This window comes from Salvia hispanica, chromosome 1, assembly GCF_029641045.1.
Source record: "Salvia hispanica isolate PSC_SH4W2 chromosome 1, Shi_PSC_v1, whole genome shotgun sequence".
Taxonomy (NCBI): Eukaryota; Viridiplantae; Streptophyta; class Magnoliopsida; order Lamiales; family Lamiaceae; genus Salvia; species Salvia hispanica.
This window is the reverse complement of record NC_142692.1, coordinates 22,304,638-22,323,777: the sequence shown is the minus strand read 5'-3', so window position 1 is coordinate 22,323,777 and position 19,140 is coordinate 22,304,638. Positions and strand designations below refer to the sequence as shown.

At 32.9% G+C, this 19,140-nt stretch overlaps 2 protein-coding genes across 3 annotated transcripts; one reads left to right on the top strand and one right to left on the bottom strand.

The window, feature by feature from the left end:
• Nucleotides 1-10,241: 10,241 nt before the first annotated feature.
• LOC125223768 (transcription factor EMB1444-like) lies at nt 10,242-16,060 on the top strand. 2 transcript variants are annotated; one of them, XM_048127061.2, is made up of 11 exons: nt 10,242-10,430; nt 10,946-11,516; nt 12,238-12,444; nt 12,681-12,774; nt 12,876-12,917; nt 13,103-13,162; nt 13,466-14,563; nt 14,647-14,748; nt 14,933-15,079; nt 15,212-15,340; nt 15,721-16,060. In XM_048127061.2, the coding sequence occupies exons 2-11, from the start codon at nt 11,419-11,421 to the stop codon at nt 15,805-15,807; spliced, it is 2,064 nt and encodes a 687-aa protein (XP_047983018.1). In that variant the 5' UTR covers nt 10,242-10,430; nt 10,946-11,418; the 3' UTR covers nt 15,808-16,060. The 2 variants fall into 2 exon arrangements, with proteins under 2 accessions (XP_047983018.1, XP_088919001.1); XM_089062875.1 differs by having other exon boundaries at nt 14,921-15,079.
• A 510-nt stretch (nt 16,061-16,570) lies between these two features.
• Nucleotides 16,571-18,892, bottom strand: LOC125223748 (tropinone reductase homolog At5g06060-like). Its single transcript, XM_048127037.2, has 5 exons — nt 18,690-18,892; nt 18,385-18,592; nt 17,105-17,321; nt 16,932-17,038; nt 16,571-16,843 (listed from the first exon to the last, which is right to left on the bottom strand). The coding sequence occupies exons 1-5, from the start codon at nt 18,779-18,781 to the stop codon at nt 16,661-16,663; spliced, it is 807 nt and encodes a 268-aa protein (XP_047982994.1). The 5' UTR covers nt 18,782-18,892; the 3' UTR covers nt 16,571-16,660.
• Nucleotides 18,893-19,140: the final 248 nt, after the last annotated feature.

The window sequence follows — 19,140 nt, the reverse complement described above, 5'->3', positions numbered from 1 at the left end:
CCATGAAATTATTTTTTCTTCCTTTCTTATTTCTTTTTTTTTGAGTGAACTACAAAAATGGTCCCTGGACTATGGGGTTATCTCATAAATGGTCCCTGGACTTTAAAAATATCATAAGCAGTCTCTGGACTAAGGGTTAATATAAAAAAGGGTCGATTTGCACTGTTTCGAGACGAAAATGCCCTTTTGAGGGGTTTGGGGGGGGGGGGGGGGGGGGGGGTTTGGGCAATTTGGTCTTTTTACACTTTTAACATTTTAAATCTGATATTATTCCAGTTATGTACTAATCTAATATTATTTCAAAATTATCATTCTTCTTTCCTTTGTCATCCTTCACTTTATTTCTTTATTTCAATATTAGATTTAATTTATAAAATTAAATTTTAAATTTTAATTTTTAAATATCAATAAAAATTTTTATTTAAAACTATTAATTCGTGAACACTATAAATATTGATTAAAACTATTAATTTTTGTTATGTAATATAATATTCTGCTGAATTGGAGAAGTACAAAAAAATAATATTAATCATGATGGAAAAATAAGAGCCCCCGTTCGGTTGTTATAATTGCTTGTGATAGAATATTATGAAGTTGACTAAAATTTTTATATAGGAGTATTTTTGTTGAAATTTTCTAGTAATTTTGATTGTTTTCAAATTAATATACGAATATCATATTAGTCTTACATTGGATGCATATTTATTTCAGAATAAATCGTGTTATATGATCTATTTATGATTAAAGCTATTAAATATTGATTAAAACTAAGGCGTTGTCATATCTTATTGATTAAATATTAGACACTATCAAATATTGATTATGCTATTAATTTTTGTTATTTAATCATTTTTATAATTAAAATTTTTTATTGCTATTTAAAAATTGAAATTTAAAATTTAATTTTGTAAAATTAAATGAAATATTGAAATAAAGAAACAAAGTGAAAGATGGTAAAAGTGAAGAAGAATGATAATTTTGAAATAATATCAAATTTAGTACGTAACTGAAATAATATCAGATTTAAAATGTTAAAAGTGTAAAAAGACCAAATTGCCCACCCCCCCCCCCCCCAAAAAAAAACCCTCAAAAGGGCATTTTCATCTCGAAATAGTGTAAAAGGACCGTTTTTTATATTAACTCTTACTCCAAGGACTGTTGGTGATATTTTTAAAGTCCAGGGACCATTTATGAGATAACCTCATAGTCCAAGGACCATTTTCGTAGTTCACTCTTTTTTTCTTCTTCTTTAAACTTTCTTTTTTCTTCATTTTCTTCTTTCTTTTTTCTTTTTGTCTCTTTAGTTTATGTTTCTTCTTCCTTTTTTTTGCTTTTATCTTCTTTTTCTTCTTTCTTTTTAGATTTTTATACATACATCTAATTGCATTCATAATACAAATCAAGAACAAAATATCTAATTAAAATTATTTAAAGTAATCAAATCAATTGAATATTTTTTATTAAATTACTTTATACTCATTTTAAGGTTGAAACACCTGACTAAAAATATTCAACTCTTTATATTATTATGAATACAATTCACAATTATTATTATTATTACGTAATGTTATATGATTCATAATTTATATAATTATTTATTAATTACTACTAATTTTTAGTAATATAACAATAATAGTATTATAATATAATTGTAACTATAATTATAATTAACTATATTTGAATGATATTAAAAAATAAATTAATTATTAATTTATAACATCAAAATAATAATATTAATATTAATTATAATAATAGTATAAAGAGTGGGGATAATAAGAAAAGATATTATAATATTACTATTGGTACTATTTTTATGTACGCCCAAAATATCTTCTATGACATAAATGAGAATATGTATTTGTTTAGAGGGCATTTTAGAAAGAAAATTGTAACAGGTACTAAAAATGTTATTAATAGGTATCAAAAATGATATAAAATAAAGATGAAATACCATTTATTTGCAAAAGTAAAAGACGTGTAGCTCTATTTAGTTTTAGGAAAATGGGCAAAGAGATTTGCACAAAAATAGAGTGGGAAATCCTTCTAGACACGATATGGAATGTGGCATTAAATAAGTTATAGAGTTGAAAAGCGCATTGGAGAAGGCGATTACTTTGAAAACTACCACATCACATTGGTTCAAAACAGGAAATTAATTCGTAGTTTGATCTGTTAAGATATCGTGTGCAATCTTTTGTCTTTTTATTTTATAAAGGTCACATCATATTTAACGAAACTAATATTGATAAGGAACGGACGTGTTGGGAAGATTAATATTGCAAACATAATTTATATGCGGAACTATAATCCTAGCACATAAGTACCATCTTATGTCTAAATAACTAAAATTAAATGTGTGAATATTCACTAATTTGCTTTGTAATTAGGCCGTCGTTTATTATTAAAAAAAGTAATTAAATGACATCCACCCCTTCTTTTCTGTTTGTGTGATTGCTCAAATAAATATAGACCTAGAAGCTTCTTTCTTTATTTTATTTAAATATTGCTTGTTTATTCGATCTGCAAATATTCCATGATCCATCTGCAATTATATGCAATCCTTTTTATATATAGGAGTATTATTTAATAAGAGTTGTGTGTTAATAAAATAGGATTGATGTGTGCCGGGATTAGATTAATCTTGCCACCATAGTTCGATATTCAAATTTACCCAGATATTTAATGTTTTCTTATTGAGTTGTAACTATTTAATTAATGTTAATACGCGTTTAATGATAAAATTATTCCATGTTTAAGTTGAGACGGACAAAAAATGACAACTTGGTCGGCTATATCAAAATAAAATTAAGGGTGTTCAACAATTTGATCGCTTAGAAGATTCATTTAGAATATTACATTTAATTTGACTTCCAACTGAATTTTGTATGGTTTTCCCTCCTGGTGAGGTCATTTCTTGCATCATCAATTGAATAATAATAATAGTAACAATGAATAATTTAAGGAGAAAAACAAGAAATATCTATATAATTAATACTCCTATGTATCCTGATCATAACATGCAGTTTCATTCTAACACTTTTGAATTTAACTCGATCGATATTATAATAAGAAAAATTATGTCTCAAATAATATCGCAGGTTAAGTCTAGTTTGATGATATTTTTTGTGGATCCAAACATAAAGTTATAAAAATGCCACTGGAATATTTATCTAGATAGGAAAACTGTTTAGAATTTTTATTATTGTTTTAATTTTTGCATCTGTAAAAAAACATACTCCAACATATATTTTCCTAAAAAAGAAGAACAGTATCAATATCAGTATTTACCATAGAAATCAGAAGAAGAAGGACCTTGGAAAATTTTGGCAGTACATAATAAGAGTAAATCGAACAAACACATATAAATTTTAATTAATTCAATCAAAACATGTAACGTGGAAATTGTATTAGTAGTATTATTTTAAAACAAAAGGCTAGGCCCAGGGCAACTTTCGCAACGTGAGCCCAATTAACACTATTAGTTTTTGGGCTGAAAGATAAGGCACATAAATTATGAGTTAGCCTTCATTCATAGAATAATTTAATTCTATTCATAACCACACTTTTTTCTTACTATTATGGGGCTTGATTTAAAATAATAGTATTAAAATATTTAAAATGTGTAGTTTTTCCCTTATAAATTACTACAACCTTTATAATAAAAAAAATTAACTTTTCATCGTGTCTCTAAAATCTACAAAAATATGGAATTCAATTTTACATCGCCTCATGCCCCAATCCCCAACCCATTACCCCTATTGGCGGCCCAAGATTCATCATATACACGACTTATTAAAAAAATATATAGTACGAGTAGTTTTTTTTTAATTGCAATAATTGATGAAAAACAAATATGTACATGTACCCAATATATTGATTAAATAAAGAATTAAAATTTCTATATAATGAATTCATATATGCACAGTGTAAAATTAAAATATTAAACGATTTCAGTCTAAAAAACTTGTAGTAGTTCAGTAAGTGAATCCGTGAACTCTTTATAACCAGTCACCAATTTAACTTTCTTGTTTGCAATATATTATAGTTTTTACTTTTTAGCTAATATTTTGAAATTGATCCCAAAAATATGTTTTGCCAAAGTAGAGAATGATGGGATAACTTTATGTTGGTCGGGCCTCGGATGCTACATATAATTTCCTTTGTCTATTGGAACAATTGCAATGTTCGTTTCATGATTATTGGTTTCCGAATCATCGCTAATGGCATTACATGATAATAGAGTGTATCAATATTTATTTTTATATTAAAATTAAGATCAAACTAAAATTATTAGATTAGGATGACCAACTGCATAAAATTGCACCATGTAGCAGATTTATATAATTAATTTATGCAGTAATGGGTAACCTTGGACTTAAAAATCTCAAAATATTCCTACTAACTTAAATTTTACTCCCTGTGTCATTAAAAAATATGAACTATTTCATTATTTATCCATCTCAAAAAAGTATAAACTTTCTAATATTTGAATAGTTAAACAACACATTACCCCTACACATTATTTTAGTTACAATTTATACCATAACACTACATTATTAATGATGTGGAGCCCACTCTCTACTAACAATATTCTTTATCTCTCTCTTACTTTACCAATTATACATTAAACTTGTAGTGAACAATATATTTTTATTTTTGATATTAAACTTTCAATATTAACATATTTAATTATATCACGTTGTGCTATAATTTGATCCTAAAATAGTCAAATATGTTGAATAAATTTATCAAAATCGAAAAGTACTCATGTCAATAACTCTCGTTTATTCAATTAAGTCCATTCAATATAATTGTTGTGATTTTCTTAAATGTGCACTTAAACCAAGATAGGCTAGGGCTATAGGATATCTATAACATTTTCAGGGATATTGGATCATGTTTTAGGAGGGGAAAAGAAATAGGAAGCATAAGTATGAGATATCACCCACAAAATTTGTAGCTCATTGGATACCCTCCAAGGAATGCATGATGCAATAATAATGTTTGCCAACACTTTTTAATAGTCTGCTTGGATTACACTCCTTATGTTTCCACCAATCACAAAAGTCCACTCCTAAATTATTTGTTCCTTTTTTTAATTAATTATCCAACAAACCCAAAAATCATATGGTCCACTATCTATGCATTTTACCATATGACTCCACACTAACCATACTGGTACCATATTTTCTTCATTTGTCCCCACAATAAAGTAGTACAAGTATATATATGTATTGCCTATATCGATATGCACCTTTCGTTACGATCATATCTACATTTCTTAAATAATAGTACGTCAACTACAAATAAAATATATCACCGGTCCATTTGATTTTATTTAATAACATAATTATGAATAAGACATGAGATAATGAGTTGCTAATAAGCTTTTTTCCTATTTACTAAAATATATATATGCAATTGCACTCATTATTCATTAGAGTAGTTGCAGTATCACTAGGAGCATCCACAATAGGATGGACACTTTGGCTAGACACTTTTACATTTTTTGTCCATAGCCATTTTTATTTGTCCACAACCACAAAAAAAAAGTTTTCGTAGCAATAGCGGACACTTTTTTTAGCCACATTTCACTTTATTTTATTTGTTGTATATTTTAATTCAGTTACAATTAAACTTATCGGACAAAAAATAATTAGATAAAAACGGCAAATAAAACAAATTAAAATTGAAAACTAAATTTTCGTTGGATTAAAGTAAGAGGAAAATTACAACGAAAATTTGATCTACGGAAAATCACACATGTTTTTCACGCTACGCGCCTCTCCTACGTGCCCAGACCTCTTCAATCAAATCGACCTGGAATTGCTCATGTGCTGTGCTCCTGCGTATATCAGCGAAACGTTGGATCAGATATTCATTACTACGTGGTACACCCATCTGTATCGGCGCGGAGGCAACGCCGTGACTTGTACTTGCACCATCTTCCGGTGCCTAACGTTCTGTAGCAAATCCTTCATCTTCTATTATCATATTGTGCAATATGATACATGCTAACATAATATTCGCGACATCATCTTCGTGCCAAACTCGTGCCGGGCAACGTATAATGGCCCATCGCGCTTGGAGCACACCAAAAGCTCACTCAACATCTTTCCTAACGACCTCTTGTTTTCGCGCAAAATATTGTCTCCTCGCTCCAGCCGGTTGGCGATGTGTCTTGACGAATACGGGCCAACAAGGGTATATTCCATCTGCCAAATAGTATCCCCTGCGATACTGCGTGCCGTTTGCTACGAAACTAATCTCTGGACCCTCTCCCCGACACTCATCATTGAAGATAGGCGACGACTGCAGAACGTTGATGTCGTTGTTCGAACCTGTAACACCGAAATACGCATGCCAGATCCGCAAACGGTAGTCTGCAATGGCTTCCAGGATCATCGAAGGATGTTTGCTTTTGAAACCAGTAGTGAACTGACCTTTCCACGCCACGGGCAGTTTTTCCACTCCCAATGCATGCAATCAATGCTGCCCATCATCCCTGGGAAACTGTGCACCGCACCGTGCATATCTAGCAGTCTCTGACACTCATCAGGGGTTGGCTTTTGCAGGAACTCCGGACCAAAGACTTCCCGCATGTCCTTACAAAACTGCCGGAGCACCTCTAGATTAGTCGTCTCACCCATCTGTAGGTATTCGTCGAACATATCAGCCGGTCCCGCATAGGCAAGCTGCCTTATTGCAGAGTTGCATTTCTGAAAAGTAGACAGTCCGATCCGACCAGTGCAATCACTCCGGAGGTTGAAGCAACCGTACCGTTCCGCCAATGTCGTCGCTATATGGGTGAAGAGCGATCGCGACATTCTGAAACGCCGACGGAAAATCTCAGCTGGGTAACGGGGGTTAGCGCTAAAGTAGTCTGCCATAAGCCGCTCAGCCGCTCCGACATGGTCTCGTGGGATTGTCCGACGATGACGAATCTCACGAGGGATCGCCGCCGCCGCCTCATCCTCCTCGTCGGCTTCCCTCTGCACCTCTTGAATCAAAGAATCCCATGCTTCATTCCACAAATCATCCATAAATAGCAATGGCAATCCACAAATTTTTAGAGATAGAAAAATTGGATAGAAAGTGAAATGGGTGTGAAGATGTGTGTGGAGAGAAGATGAAAATGGGAGGATATTTATAATAAAAATAATTAAAAATTCGAAATTAAAAAAAAAAGGAAATCGGCGACCGCTGCGTTTCTCTCTCCTCCGGCTCATCCTCGGCGCATTCGGGGCGAAAGCCCTTCCGCCCACAAAAGTCGTCCACCTCCGGGGTGGCCTCTTCCGCCACAGTAGACAGGCGCGGCTTAGCCGCGATCGGGGCGCCCGGCGCGGCGCCCCTACCGTGGATGCTCTAAAGACAATAAAATGGTAGGCTTGTTTGACAGGATTCTACTATAAGAAAATAATTTAATTATTAATTTTAGCAGTGAGTAATATTACCGATCGAATTCAATGAAAAACTGATAAAAATAATTGAGAAAAAGAAAAAGAAAATGATTAAACTACTGTTACTAACTTCATTAGATAGAAAAATTACCATAATACATAAATACAAAACTATTTTTTATGGACTAATGGAGTGCAATTTTTGATAGTTCTAATTTTTTAGAATTTTTACTTATCTAGATACTTATAATTTTTTTTTATTATTTTAATTAAATATATGCTAGTATTAGTATTACTAATAATTTTTATATTATTTTTAGTAATATTATTTTATAACATAATAAATGAAATCTTAATATGATTTTTTAGAATTCTGATACTTTGTATAGTATCCTATTATTATTATTATCACTATTATTTTCTCAATAATAATTTATTAAGAAAAATGTGATGTGAATTTGAGATTTATAGACTATATATTTGTAATATGCTTTAAATTATAATAATTATTAATTTTTTTAAATTAATAATTCCATTTAGGAAAATCTTATTTTAATTAAGAGGAAAAAATGATGCATATTATAATTTAATTATTAGTACATCTATTAGTTAAGTGAATCCAACTAATCAATATAAGTTCATAATTCAAATTATTTTCTTTTGTAATTTTGAACACATTATAAGTAAATAATCAAAAATAATAACTCATGATTCATATTCTCCAACAGAAGTCGCACATAAAGATTATTCTATCAATTCAACTTGTTTATCAACAAAGCCACCATATCAGAATGCATGAATAAGACCTGACCTCTTTACTTCCAGCAGAGAAAGAACAAAAAAAATATGATCACCAAAATTGACTTTTAGATCCACCAAGTTGTCCAAGTTCAACTTATAAAATATAAAAATATAGCTACATAAATTATTCCCTACAGGCTAAACTTACTTGCCATAACTAATTAGACGTGCCATCTTCAACGGCAAAACCAAAAAAAAAAAAAAAAAAAAACAACTGTTCTCGATTTAAAGTTGACCTTCCGATCATTTCCAACTTTAACCTTTTCTCGATTTAAATTTATGTAAATTTTTAGTATCCTGCAGCATTAGGAAAACTCACAATGAGTGTATAATTAATTAATACTCTCTTAGGCGATATTTACCTACTTATAATGACTTCTGCTATTATAGAAAAGGTAGGTATTAGTGGTGAAGAAATAATTAGCGTTTAGTAAAAGGATATGCCGCCACCCCTTTTTATAATTAAAAATATTAGAGGATAAATAATTGAGGGGGAAAGTAAGAAAGAGACGTGTGAAGCTTTAGTAACCTTTGTAGTTACTTAGATAACTTATTGTTTGTTAACCTTTGGTTTAAGCTAAGTGGTAGATGTTTGTTCATACTTGACAAGTTGAAATAAATTTCCCTGTGGTTTAATTTCTTACCATATGAAAATTGACTGATTTAATATTCATAACTTGGGATGCTCTATCTAGTGAAGTTTAATTATATGTAGAGTGCAAAAAGTCGACTCACTTAACATCATACCCACAAGTTGTGCTCTAAATAAATTTGATTTATGTATACTAAAAAGGTAGTAAATTGCATTTTGTATATCAAATATGATTGACTCGATTTGATGACTGAATTTGCCAATAATTTTTTATTTGATTTTGTGGTCTTAGGGGAAATACTTTGTGTGAGTAGATTGGTGGTTGAGTCGTTGGTGCAGTTAAACTCAGACACGTGTCTACAAGATGAGAACGATGAATATTTTTGGATGGAATGTTCATAATCAATTTCGAAAAAGTAGTTTAATTCATCATCCATCATCTTGTACGTATGAAAAAATTAGGAGTATAAAATTCAAATGGTAGTCACGTATTTTATTAATAATTGAACCTATAGAAAAAATCCGAACCAATTATAGTATATATAAAGTGTAAATGAATTATACACAAAGATAAAACATAAAATATCATACTATAATTGAGCATATTAATGAGCGCAAAATGTATGATACATGTATAAGTTGACTTCGCAACAGATACTTAACCAGATTGGAATTGGACTGCAGGCATTATTGTCTTATGAGTTTCGTGTAGTTCGCTGATTGGACAGCCGGATTAATAATATTAATTAATATCCAAAATAGCAACAATTATTAAAAATATTTAACCAATGCACGTAATTACGAACGGCTTCTCTTTTTATTGGCGAAGAATGTAATTCTTTTATTTGGTAGTACGACTTACAGAAAAATAAATTTTTCTAAAACTTTTAGTACATCATGTAAACTCTACTTATTCAATGTTTCTAAACAAACTCGAAAGATACATTTTTGAGTAACACTAATATTTTAAACATGGACTTTTGCATCACATAAATTTTTTTAAATATCTAATTTTTTTTATTATAAAGACATTATTAATTTATTATGACCTGGCAAGTGCCCAGTTTAGAGATGATGGAGTCTTGTTTTAATGTGTAGTATTGGCTTGTAGTAGTATCTAATTAATGGAGTATAAATATATGTAAATTTTATATTATAGCTACTCAAGAGGTCCAGCGCATGCATTTATAATTTTTTACAAATATAAAAGTAATTTAAAGTGGGCCAGGATCCATTCATTTCAACTTTAGGAAAACGACAAGAAAGAATAAAAAAAAAGGGCTTGACTCAATCACAGGCAGCCCACTCACTCTCTGGGCCATTAGCCCGATTTGAACTACACCTAATTAAAAAAAACAAATACACCTCCTCTGACTGTATATTTTGACGTGTGCATATTTATATAATTTTTTAATTAAATTCTATGAATAAAAGTAGCTCTTAAAAGTCTTCCCACCAAAAAAGCAAAAGCTATCGCCTTGTTCTTCAATTAGATTCTCATTCCACTGTATCATCGTCCCAATACCCACGCCCAAATTCCACTTCCATACACCTTAAATTTCTGTTTGATAATCGGAAATGGAGGTTAACGAGTTTGAACTCTATCACGATTCTATCAATTGAACTGCTGTTTCAGTGTAAGTTTCATTACTAGTTTTATGGTGCATTGATGAATTAGGATCATCATAACAACTATCTGCTTTGGTCTTTGCGTTAATTGTTATATTTTCAGTTAAATTTACTTGTGTTTAGGGAGAGAGATGTAGAAAATTAGCAGCATCTATAAATGGATATTGATGAATCCATTTTTTACTTTAGCTTATATCCGGATAAGTAGTCAGAAAAGGAAAAAGGTGCATAGAGTTACATCATTTGAAGTGAGGAAAATATTTTTAGTTGGTATTCTGCTCTTATAATCTAAAGTGAAGCTCAGTTTAAGCATTTCATGGATATATTTTGATGTTTTCTTCCAGTTGAGCGTTTTTTCTGTCACAATCACAGGCTACATGTTTTTAATTGGATTATTATTCTGAATTTGCCTGAATTTTTGGAGCTGACATGACTGTGTTGTTACTAATCTGATTAGAAACGTAGAAATACCACTTCTTTCCTATTTCCTGTCTGATTTCATGAATTTCATCTTACTTCTCAGGCTCTCAGATAGTTCCACCTGTAATTGCAGTTCCTGAGTTTTGTGCCAGTTTATATCTCCCAAGAAAACAGCTTTTGGTTTTGTTTTGGTTGCACACTAGCAACCTTTTCGCTACAGCAATTCTTGGTGTTTCACTTGAGTGGTTTGAAGGCTTTTTCCAGCCTTTTATTCTCGATTGGTAGCTGTCTCGCAAATAAACCGGTTACAAGATCATGGAATTTTCTTGCGGAGAATTCTGTATTCTTTCTTCCCATTGATTTTCTCCTTCTGTAATCCTTGTCCCAACCCATAGAAGTTGAAGAAATGTTGGATTTAGACAAACCGGTGGAGCCACCAATGAAACGAAGAGCCGGTCTATGGATTGTACAAGCAGGACGAGGGTCATATCGTGGAAGTTAGTGATTGATCTGTTCTAACTGCTTGGCTGATTTTTGTTGCAACGTATTTTAATTTTTTCGGTAACATAATAATCAATGGGGAGTAGATTTTTGCGGCCATTCCTCCAATCTCTTTGCTGCAATTCTCCTTGGAATTATGCAGTGTTCTGGAAGCTTAATCATCATGATGAAATGTAAGTCAACTGTCCACCTGAATTCTTGTGTTTCTTCTCCTGAGCTGTTATTCAGCATTTTTGTTGTTTTAGGATAATAAAGACAAAGAGTAGGAATTGTTCCAACATTTTCTTAGAAATTGTAAGTTTTTGCATAATTGGAAAAAAGTTCACTCATGTAGTATACTATGAATAGTGAGTGCATGTTGAGAAGTTTGAAATTACATTTCCTGGCCTGCTTAGTGTCTTTCCCTGAGCTTGACAGAATCATGAGTAGTATATACAGTGTGGAAACTTCTTGTGCTTTATTTTGGATCTTCAACTGACAGAGAGTTTAAATAAGTAAACAATAGGCAAACTTTCTCCCATGGTTTTCAATTTCATCAACTATCCATTTATCTGGACTATGGTCACAACAATTTTGCATCTCTAGATTAGTACTATTAATTAATATGTCAATGTGTTATTCAAAACTTATCTATGCTCTGGATTCGTATACTTTTGTTCATCTTCAGTATCATTTGTTTGGTTAACTTGCATTCACTTTTACTGTACAGAAGTTGCCTATTTTTGAAATGATATTTGCTGTTTTTGCATCAATTATCCTTTTTTCTCATGGTATATATATTACTCCTACTTCAACAACATCATGCCCAAGCAGAGTGCTTTAATATCAATGCCTGTGTTACGTATTAAAAAAAGTTGTAAACAATTTTGAAAACCAAACAAATTTACTTCTCAGGACTTTGTCATGGGAAGATGGCTTTTGTGACATGTTAAAGCAAAGTGATGCCATGGCAAGCCCGGTAGAAGATTTGTACTTCAAAAACTCAAATATGATTTTATCACCGGCTTTAACGCCAAGTCTGCTTGATGGAACTCCTGGCGACTATCTAGTTGGATATGCAATAGCTGAAATGTCGCATTCTTCTCATGTCGTGGGGAGCGGGTAACTTTAACGATCCCACTTCTTGTGTGCATTTTATTTTATGTATTCATTACATTAACTTACTGCTCTTAGTGCAATGAGATGGGCATTATCATTTGTTCTTTCCTCGTCATGTTTGAGGTGTAATGAATTAGCTCTATTCAGCAAAGAACAGGGGATTTGCACATAAATGGGTGTTTTTTCATTCATCGAATACTACCACTTATCATCTAAACTCATAATATGCAATCAAACAGGGTTGTTGGCGAAGCAGCTGTAAAGGGAAATGCTAGCTGGATATATGCAGACAGCATACAAGCTGATGTTTTGAATTCCATCTTAGTTTCTAAGGTCTATCTTTGGATACAATGTGCAATCTGTTGGTGCTTTATTTATTATTTATTCAAGTTGAAACAGACATTTATTGCCTTCTCTTTTTTTTTATTTAACAGTATCCAGATGAATGGCTGCTTCAATTTGCGGCCGGCATAAAGGTTAGTAAATTGATGATTTAGGTTATGGTGTTCATATTTTTCCAATTTGTATCTGATGACTGATACAGCATTTTATGTCTTAACTAAAAAGTAAAAAATAGTGGATTAAAACCTTTAAACTATTATCTGTTTAAAATAAGAAACTTTAAACCATTATATGATGATGCTATGCAATGCTCTTGCAGACAATATTACTTCTGCCTGTAATTCCTGATGGAGTTCTACAGCTTGGATCAACTGAAATGGTGCGTATTCTGTTTCATATTATTGATATTTTCTGCCGTTTCTTCTATAACTGTAGTATTTTCTGTTGTATTACTTGTAGCAAATAATTTAGGATTCACAATTTTTATGGTCACTAAATGACATTTCTTTCTGTTTCTATTTTGAAATTAGTTAGTTCCTGGACATCCAATCAACTTCTCTGTCTCTGTTCCCTATTGCTCTTTTGTTTTTCCTCCCGTTTCCATTTCTTGTTTTACTTACCTCTTCTTGGATTTTAATCAGTAATTGTGTCTTCTAACTTAATTTGCTATTTAACAAATCAGGTGTCTGAAGATGCAGTGCTAGTTGCGTATCTCAAAAATAAGTTTGAGCTGCATAAACAAAGCAATGGATATATTCAACAGATCTCCTCGATGTCTACTTTCATGGATTATTTAGAGGAGCCATCAACCATTACCACAGAAACAGTAACTGTGGATCAAAATTCTATTCATGCTGTAGAAGATTTATACCCAATTGAAAATCAGACTGTGCCGGTGTTCATGTTCCATGATTTATACAACTCATCTGAGAGGCATGTAGAAGATAACCATGAGAATGCGGCTGAAGGAGAAATGAATCCGCAACCAATGGGTATAATTCATGTACCTGAGCCATTTCAATTGTCACATGCAGATTATATAGACGGAATCTCAAAATATATTCATGAAGAAAGACTTTGGGTATCTCCTTATTCCTATGAGTTGAATAGGAGGACGTGTGGGGATCTTGTGAATGAATTAATGGATTACAAATTTGAGGAAGGTGGAACTGAACTAACATGCATAGGCAATGACTTTGATAATGGCATTTCTGAGAGTGGAAGCAACCTTTTCAACTTCCATGAGGCCTCCGGACTGGGCAAAGCTCTTGGGGGAGTTATACAGAATAAAACTCATGAACATATTTATGGCGAGTCTATCTTGAGTCAAGATGTTGCTTTCCACTCCTTTGGTGAAAGAGTGCCCTCTGGCACTGTGGATGTGTCAGGTGTAGAGTCTGTTGGATTTCTTGTGAAACACATGGAAGTGGAGCACCTCTCCGAAACTGTTGTTGCTAATTTAAGCAATGGTTTTGATGATAATTCATCTGACAAGTCCATCATTACCACAGTAAATATGCCATCTCATGGTTTATACAAAGCTCGTGCTCATTCCAAACACAGTGCTTCTTCAGTAGAAAGCAAGATTAGTTCACTCTCTGATAAGCAGCAACCCAGAAAGGGACATGATCCTGTGAACAAAAGAAAATTATCAAGATTATCAACTACCTGCAAGAAAAGGACACATAGTGGTGATAATCAAAGGCCTCGACCACGTGATAGGCAGTTGATTCAAGACAGGATCAAGGAGCTAAGGGAGCTCGTACCAAATGGTGAAAAGGCAAGTTCTGTTTGCATTTGCAATTGATCCTTCATACTCTCCTTTCCAAATAGCTGTTAACCTCTTTGCCATTATGAATGCAGGGTAGCATCGATGGACTCCTGGACAAGACCATAAAGCACATGCTATTTTTAAGAAATGTGACCAATCAGGCAGATAAGTTGAGGCACCCAATTCTGGAAGAGGTAAGAATCTTGTAATGACCTATGTATGCTGTTGTTACATAGGGTCGGACTTTGAATGCTTCCTGATTTGTCTATCTGTACTCCCATTTCAATGAAATTTATGCATCTTTGGAAAACTATTGTCCTTTTCCACAGTGCAGTGGGTTGGCAGTTGTAGAACTTTAATGTTCAGTTTCCTTTTCAGGAAGTTGGTGACAATACAACAAAACCAGCTGAAGTCAAGTGTAGCCATCGAGATGGGGCAAGCTGGGCTGTGGAACTAGGAAACGAGCAACATTTTTGCCCCATAATTGTGAAAGATCTAGACCATCCTAGACACATGCTTATAGAGGTATGCCTATTTTAAATGCTTGTGCTCTTTTAAAAGGCAAGAAATGCAACGCCGTGTTCTGCTTTATTGCTATTGTGATCCATCTATACCACTGAAGTTTGACAGCTTCCTCACATCTTTCCCTTTAACCAGATGGTCTGCACTGATCATGATCGCTTTCTAGAGATTGCTGATGTTATTCATCGTCTAAAACTAACCATCCTCAAAGGTGTGATGGAGAAAACTGCTGATAATTCATCATGGGCTCGCTTCATTGTTGAGGTATTGCTTTGATACAAACATAAAAGTTTCATTGTTGAAAAGTATACTGTAATTGTTGATGGACTGCAAAAGGATAAAAGTTCCATAGGTTCATGCCAAGCAGAGAACACTACAGTCTCTAAGTGACTCATATTTGGTTATAGAATGAAGTCATGAACAATTGAAAATTGATGATTGGATAATTGAGTTTTCAAATCCATCCACTTCTCCTTATGAAAAACTCTCCAATTACAAACACCATTATATCCGCCCTATCAAGAACCTCGGTTTTTTGCTTCATTCGAGTTGGTCATGCTAGTTATGTCGTCTTGAAGCCTACTTTCATTTTGGGTAGGACGTCAAATATGTTGGTTCAATTAACAGCCTAGTCTCCATTGCAGACCTCAGGAAGCTTCCATCGGCTAGATATATTTTGGCCATTGATGCAACTCCAAAAAGATCCCGCGCCTATCTCAACTAGCACCTAAGCTTGTCTGCCCAGATCGTTGGACTGTCTTGTACGTAATGGGAGGTGCACGGAATCATTGCAGTTTGGTTTGATCTATAACATAACTGCTTGGAAGATGTTGGGAGAAAGTAGCTGCATATGTATATTAGGTAATTAGAAATCTGCAGAATTGATTGCTATCTTTTAACACTTATGTTAATTGATTATCAGACTGTCTGTTTAAATTTAGAAAATGAAAACTTGCATAAATCTTGAGCTGGTTGAAAGTGAAACATGGATTGTCTAATTTAAGTTTTAAACGCTTTGTGAAGTACAAAAGCAAACAAGAAATGCAGCACGATCAACACACACTTTGCTTTATAAATCGAGAAAAAAGAATGTGTGTCTCCCATAGCAAGACATTGCCCATCTTTTTATTTAAAGTAGCCAACCCACAATCCTCATTTTATGATAGATTATTGAATTAAAAGCATGAATTTTTCGGTCGAGTCTAACATGGGATATTGTGCTCCTTTGCCAACAATATATGATGCTGGACGTGCTCTAAGTTTTGCAAGGATTCTTGAATTTCAAGATTAGTTTACGAATTACAATGATTTTTCTATCATTCTATTTCGTTAGTGCATGCAATGGAATGATTAAGTTAATCAAACATTAAGACATACATGTCAATATTCAAAAGGTTTATCTCCTTAAAGCATATATAGTGGTCAACTATATATATTTAATTTTTGGTAGAGTGTTTAAACGCGACAACATATCCAAAATTTTCAACACCCATGTGCAAGCAAATCCATGAAGTCATGTATTATTATATGGTGTCATGCCATAAACATGAAATTTGGAGGAATTAGAAGCAAAATATTAGTCCATCAATAACAGCCTGCTGTGAAGCCTCCATCAACATAAATAACTTGACCAGTAATGTAAGAAGCAGCAGGAAGGCACAGAAATGCAACCAAGGGTGAAATTTCATCTGCTTCAGCCATTCGGTTGACATGCGTTCGAGCCATCAATGGCGCCAACGTCTGCAGAATCGATACGTCCACCTCCTCCTAATTGTAAATCAAGAAAAATTTGTTCAATTAAACTCCTTCATTTAAAAAAAAAAAGGTTTAATTTGGTTTGTAATCGCATACATACAGGCTTGATAATACTGGTTTTAACACCAAATGGCGCAACAGCGTTGGCACGGATATTGTCCTTGGCCCACTCGCACGCCAAGTTCTTTGTTAGTTGATTTATTGCACCTGATCAAAAGGAAAGTACTTGTTAGCCTAAATCCTCACACACACACACACTCGCTGCGTACGTACCTTTGGAAGCAGCATAAGCCGACATAGCCGGGAGGGCAAAGCCACCAGCGACCGAAGAGATGAAAACGATGTTTGCAGATCCGGATGCTTTCAGAAGAGGATAAGCCAATTGAGAGAGATGATAAGGAGATTCTAAGTTCATAGACATTATCCTATCAAAATCTTCAGCAGTGTGATCACAAGCATGCTTCAGTAAACTTATTCCAGCATTGTTTATCTGTTATCATTCACACAAACAAACCCTATTAAATCATTTTTACTTTTTAAATTTCAAATCAACTTTTAACTCTGATGATATACTCTATCAAACTTTAATCATGCATGATTAGTGCTCATAAGTTTAATTAAAAATAGCATATGGAAAAGAAAGAGCTTTAATTTTATTTTACAGATATGAACAAGAAAGCATTATTGTTAATGCACATGTTCATATCTTGAAATTGAAAATATTGTCACAACTTGGCTAATACATGATATTTTAATTCAGGCGGCAACAAACCCTTATTCAATATTCATATAAATATGACCAGCTAGCCGGCCATTATCACAACCTTTTTGAAATTTCCTTCAATACTATAGGATATACTTTATAGCGTACACACACACACAAGAAAAAAAGAAAAAAGTCGACAAGAAACTTTATACTGTCGTCGTTATTGTTTATTTTAAAAATCAATTAATCACGTAAATAAGATTCCCACATGAATTAATAACATAATCAAGATTGTGATGAGTGTGCAGTGATTTGGAGGGGCATCATCAAATATAGAACGAGGTGCTTCACAATTAATTTATACTAGTATGGTTTATTAATAATCGAAGCAACAACCAAATAAGTCACCTATTTTTGTCTATGCTCATTAAAGCTAATAGAAATTAAACAAAAAACTGGTTCAGATGTCATCTACCAATTAATTTTGGTAACATGTGTCCAAGAAAAAAAGTTCATTATTCATCAAATTTTTTGATTTCATGTGGGCCGCCTAATTAATTTTGTCAGATTTTGACGTCTTAATATTCTTGTCTCATAGTCTCTTCGAAAATAGTAGTAATTCCAATATCTCTCTATAGTCACTGTTCAATTCCTCTTCTCAAGACTAACAGAAAGATAAGTCGAAGAAACATCACTTTAGGGTTTTCTATTCCAATTTTCTTGAAATTTGGTCTAGTAAATGTTTGCCCTAAAACAAACACATTGGCATGATTTCCATCATGATTCATGCATGTATAAATGCACACAAAATATTTATTTAAAAAAAAAAAAGAGAGGAATTTGTTACCAAGATATTGAGCTTTCCATCAAATTCGATAGAGACATTTTTGATGAGTTCTTCTCTCTGAGTTTTTGAAGTCAAATCACAAACTGACCCCTTCACCTTAAACCCTTTGGCCTCCCATTCTTTCAGCCTTTCACTAAGCTCGGGACCATTTCTCGAACATGTATAAATCGTCGCACCAAATTCAGCAAGCTCTTCAACGATGGCGAATCTATATCATATATATTTACAGTTTCACACACACAAAAATAAATAAATTAATTAAGATTATGACTACAAAAAATAAAAAAGAGAAATTGAAATTTTACCCGATTCCTTTGGTGCCACCGGTGACGAGGGCTGTCATTCCATGGAGACTCCATCGTTTTTGGGTGTTGGAAATGTGCTGTTCAGATGCCATGGATTTTTGGTGTAAGCAATTGAAATGAAGTTGAATTTGTTCGAGTTGATACTTATTATCTTTGGAACAAAGTGGGAGCCGTCCTAGTTGGGAGTTGGGGATTTTGTCTCTCTTTTTAATGTTTCCACTATTCACATCTATTAAAGTTTATGAATCAGATCGATAGAGACTCTTAATTAATACCTTAGCTTCTTCAACTATAATATTCCTTCACTATTAACAATTTGAAATTTCGAATATGAAATTTTATGTGATTATAAATATCCAATTTTACCTAGCAAATACTCATGTAAACTCGGTGGAATTTTTAATTTTGACAATACTCAACTAGATTGGACGCATTTACAGCATCGAAGTTT

Excerpts from the sequence above, each read along its gene's own strand:
- LOC125223748 (XM_048127037.2), bottom strand. The coding sequence starts at position 18,781 with ATGGCATCTGAACAGCACATTTCCAACACCCAAAAACGATGGAGTCTC. Across the intron at positions 18,593-18,689 it reads GGTGGCACCAAAGGAATCGG|ATTCGCCATCGTTGAAGAGC; the intron begins GTAAAATTTCAA and ends TATATGATATAG. Across the intron at positions 16,844-16,931 it reads AAACCAGTATTATCAAGCCT|GAGGAGGTGGACGTATCGAT; the intron begins GTATGTATGCGA and ends ATTTACAATTAG.
- LOC125223768 (XM_089062875.1), top strand. The coding sequence starts at position 11,419 with ATGGGGAGTAGATTTTTGCGGCCATTCCTCCAATCTCTTTGCTGCAAT. Across the intron at positions 13,163-13,465 it reads AGCTTGGATCAACTGAAATG|GTGTCTGAAGATGCAGTGCT; the intron begins GTGCGTATTCTG and ends TTAACAAATCAG. Across the intron at positions 15,341-15,720 it reads GGGCTCGCTTCATTGTTGAG|ACCTCAGGAAGCTTCCATCG; the intron begins GTATTGCTTTGA and ends TCTCCATTGCAG.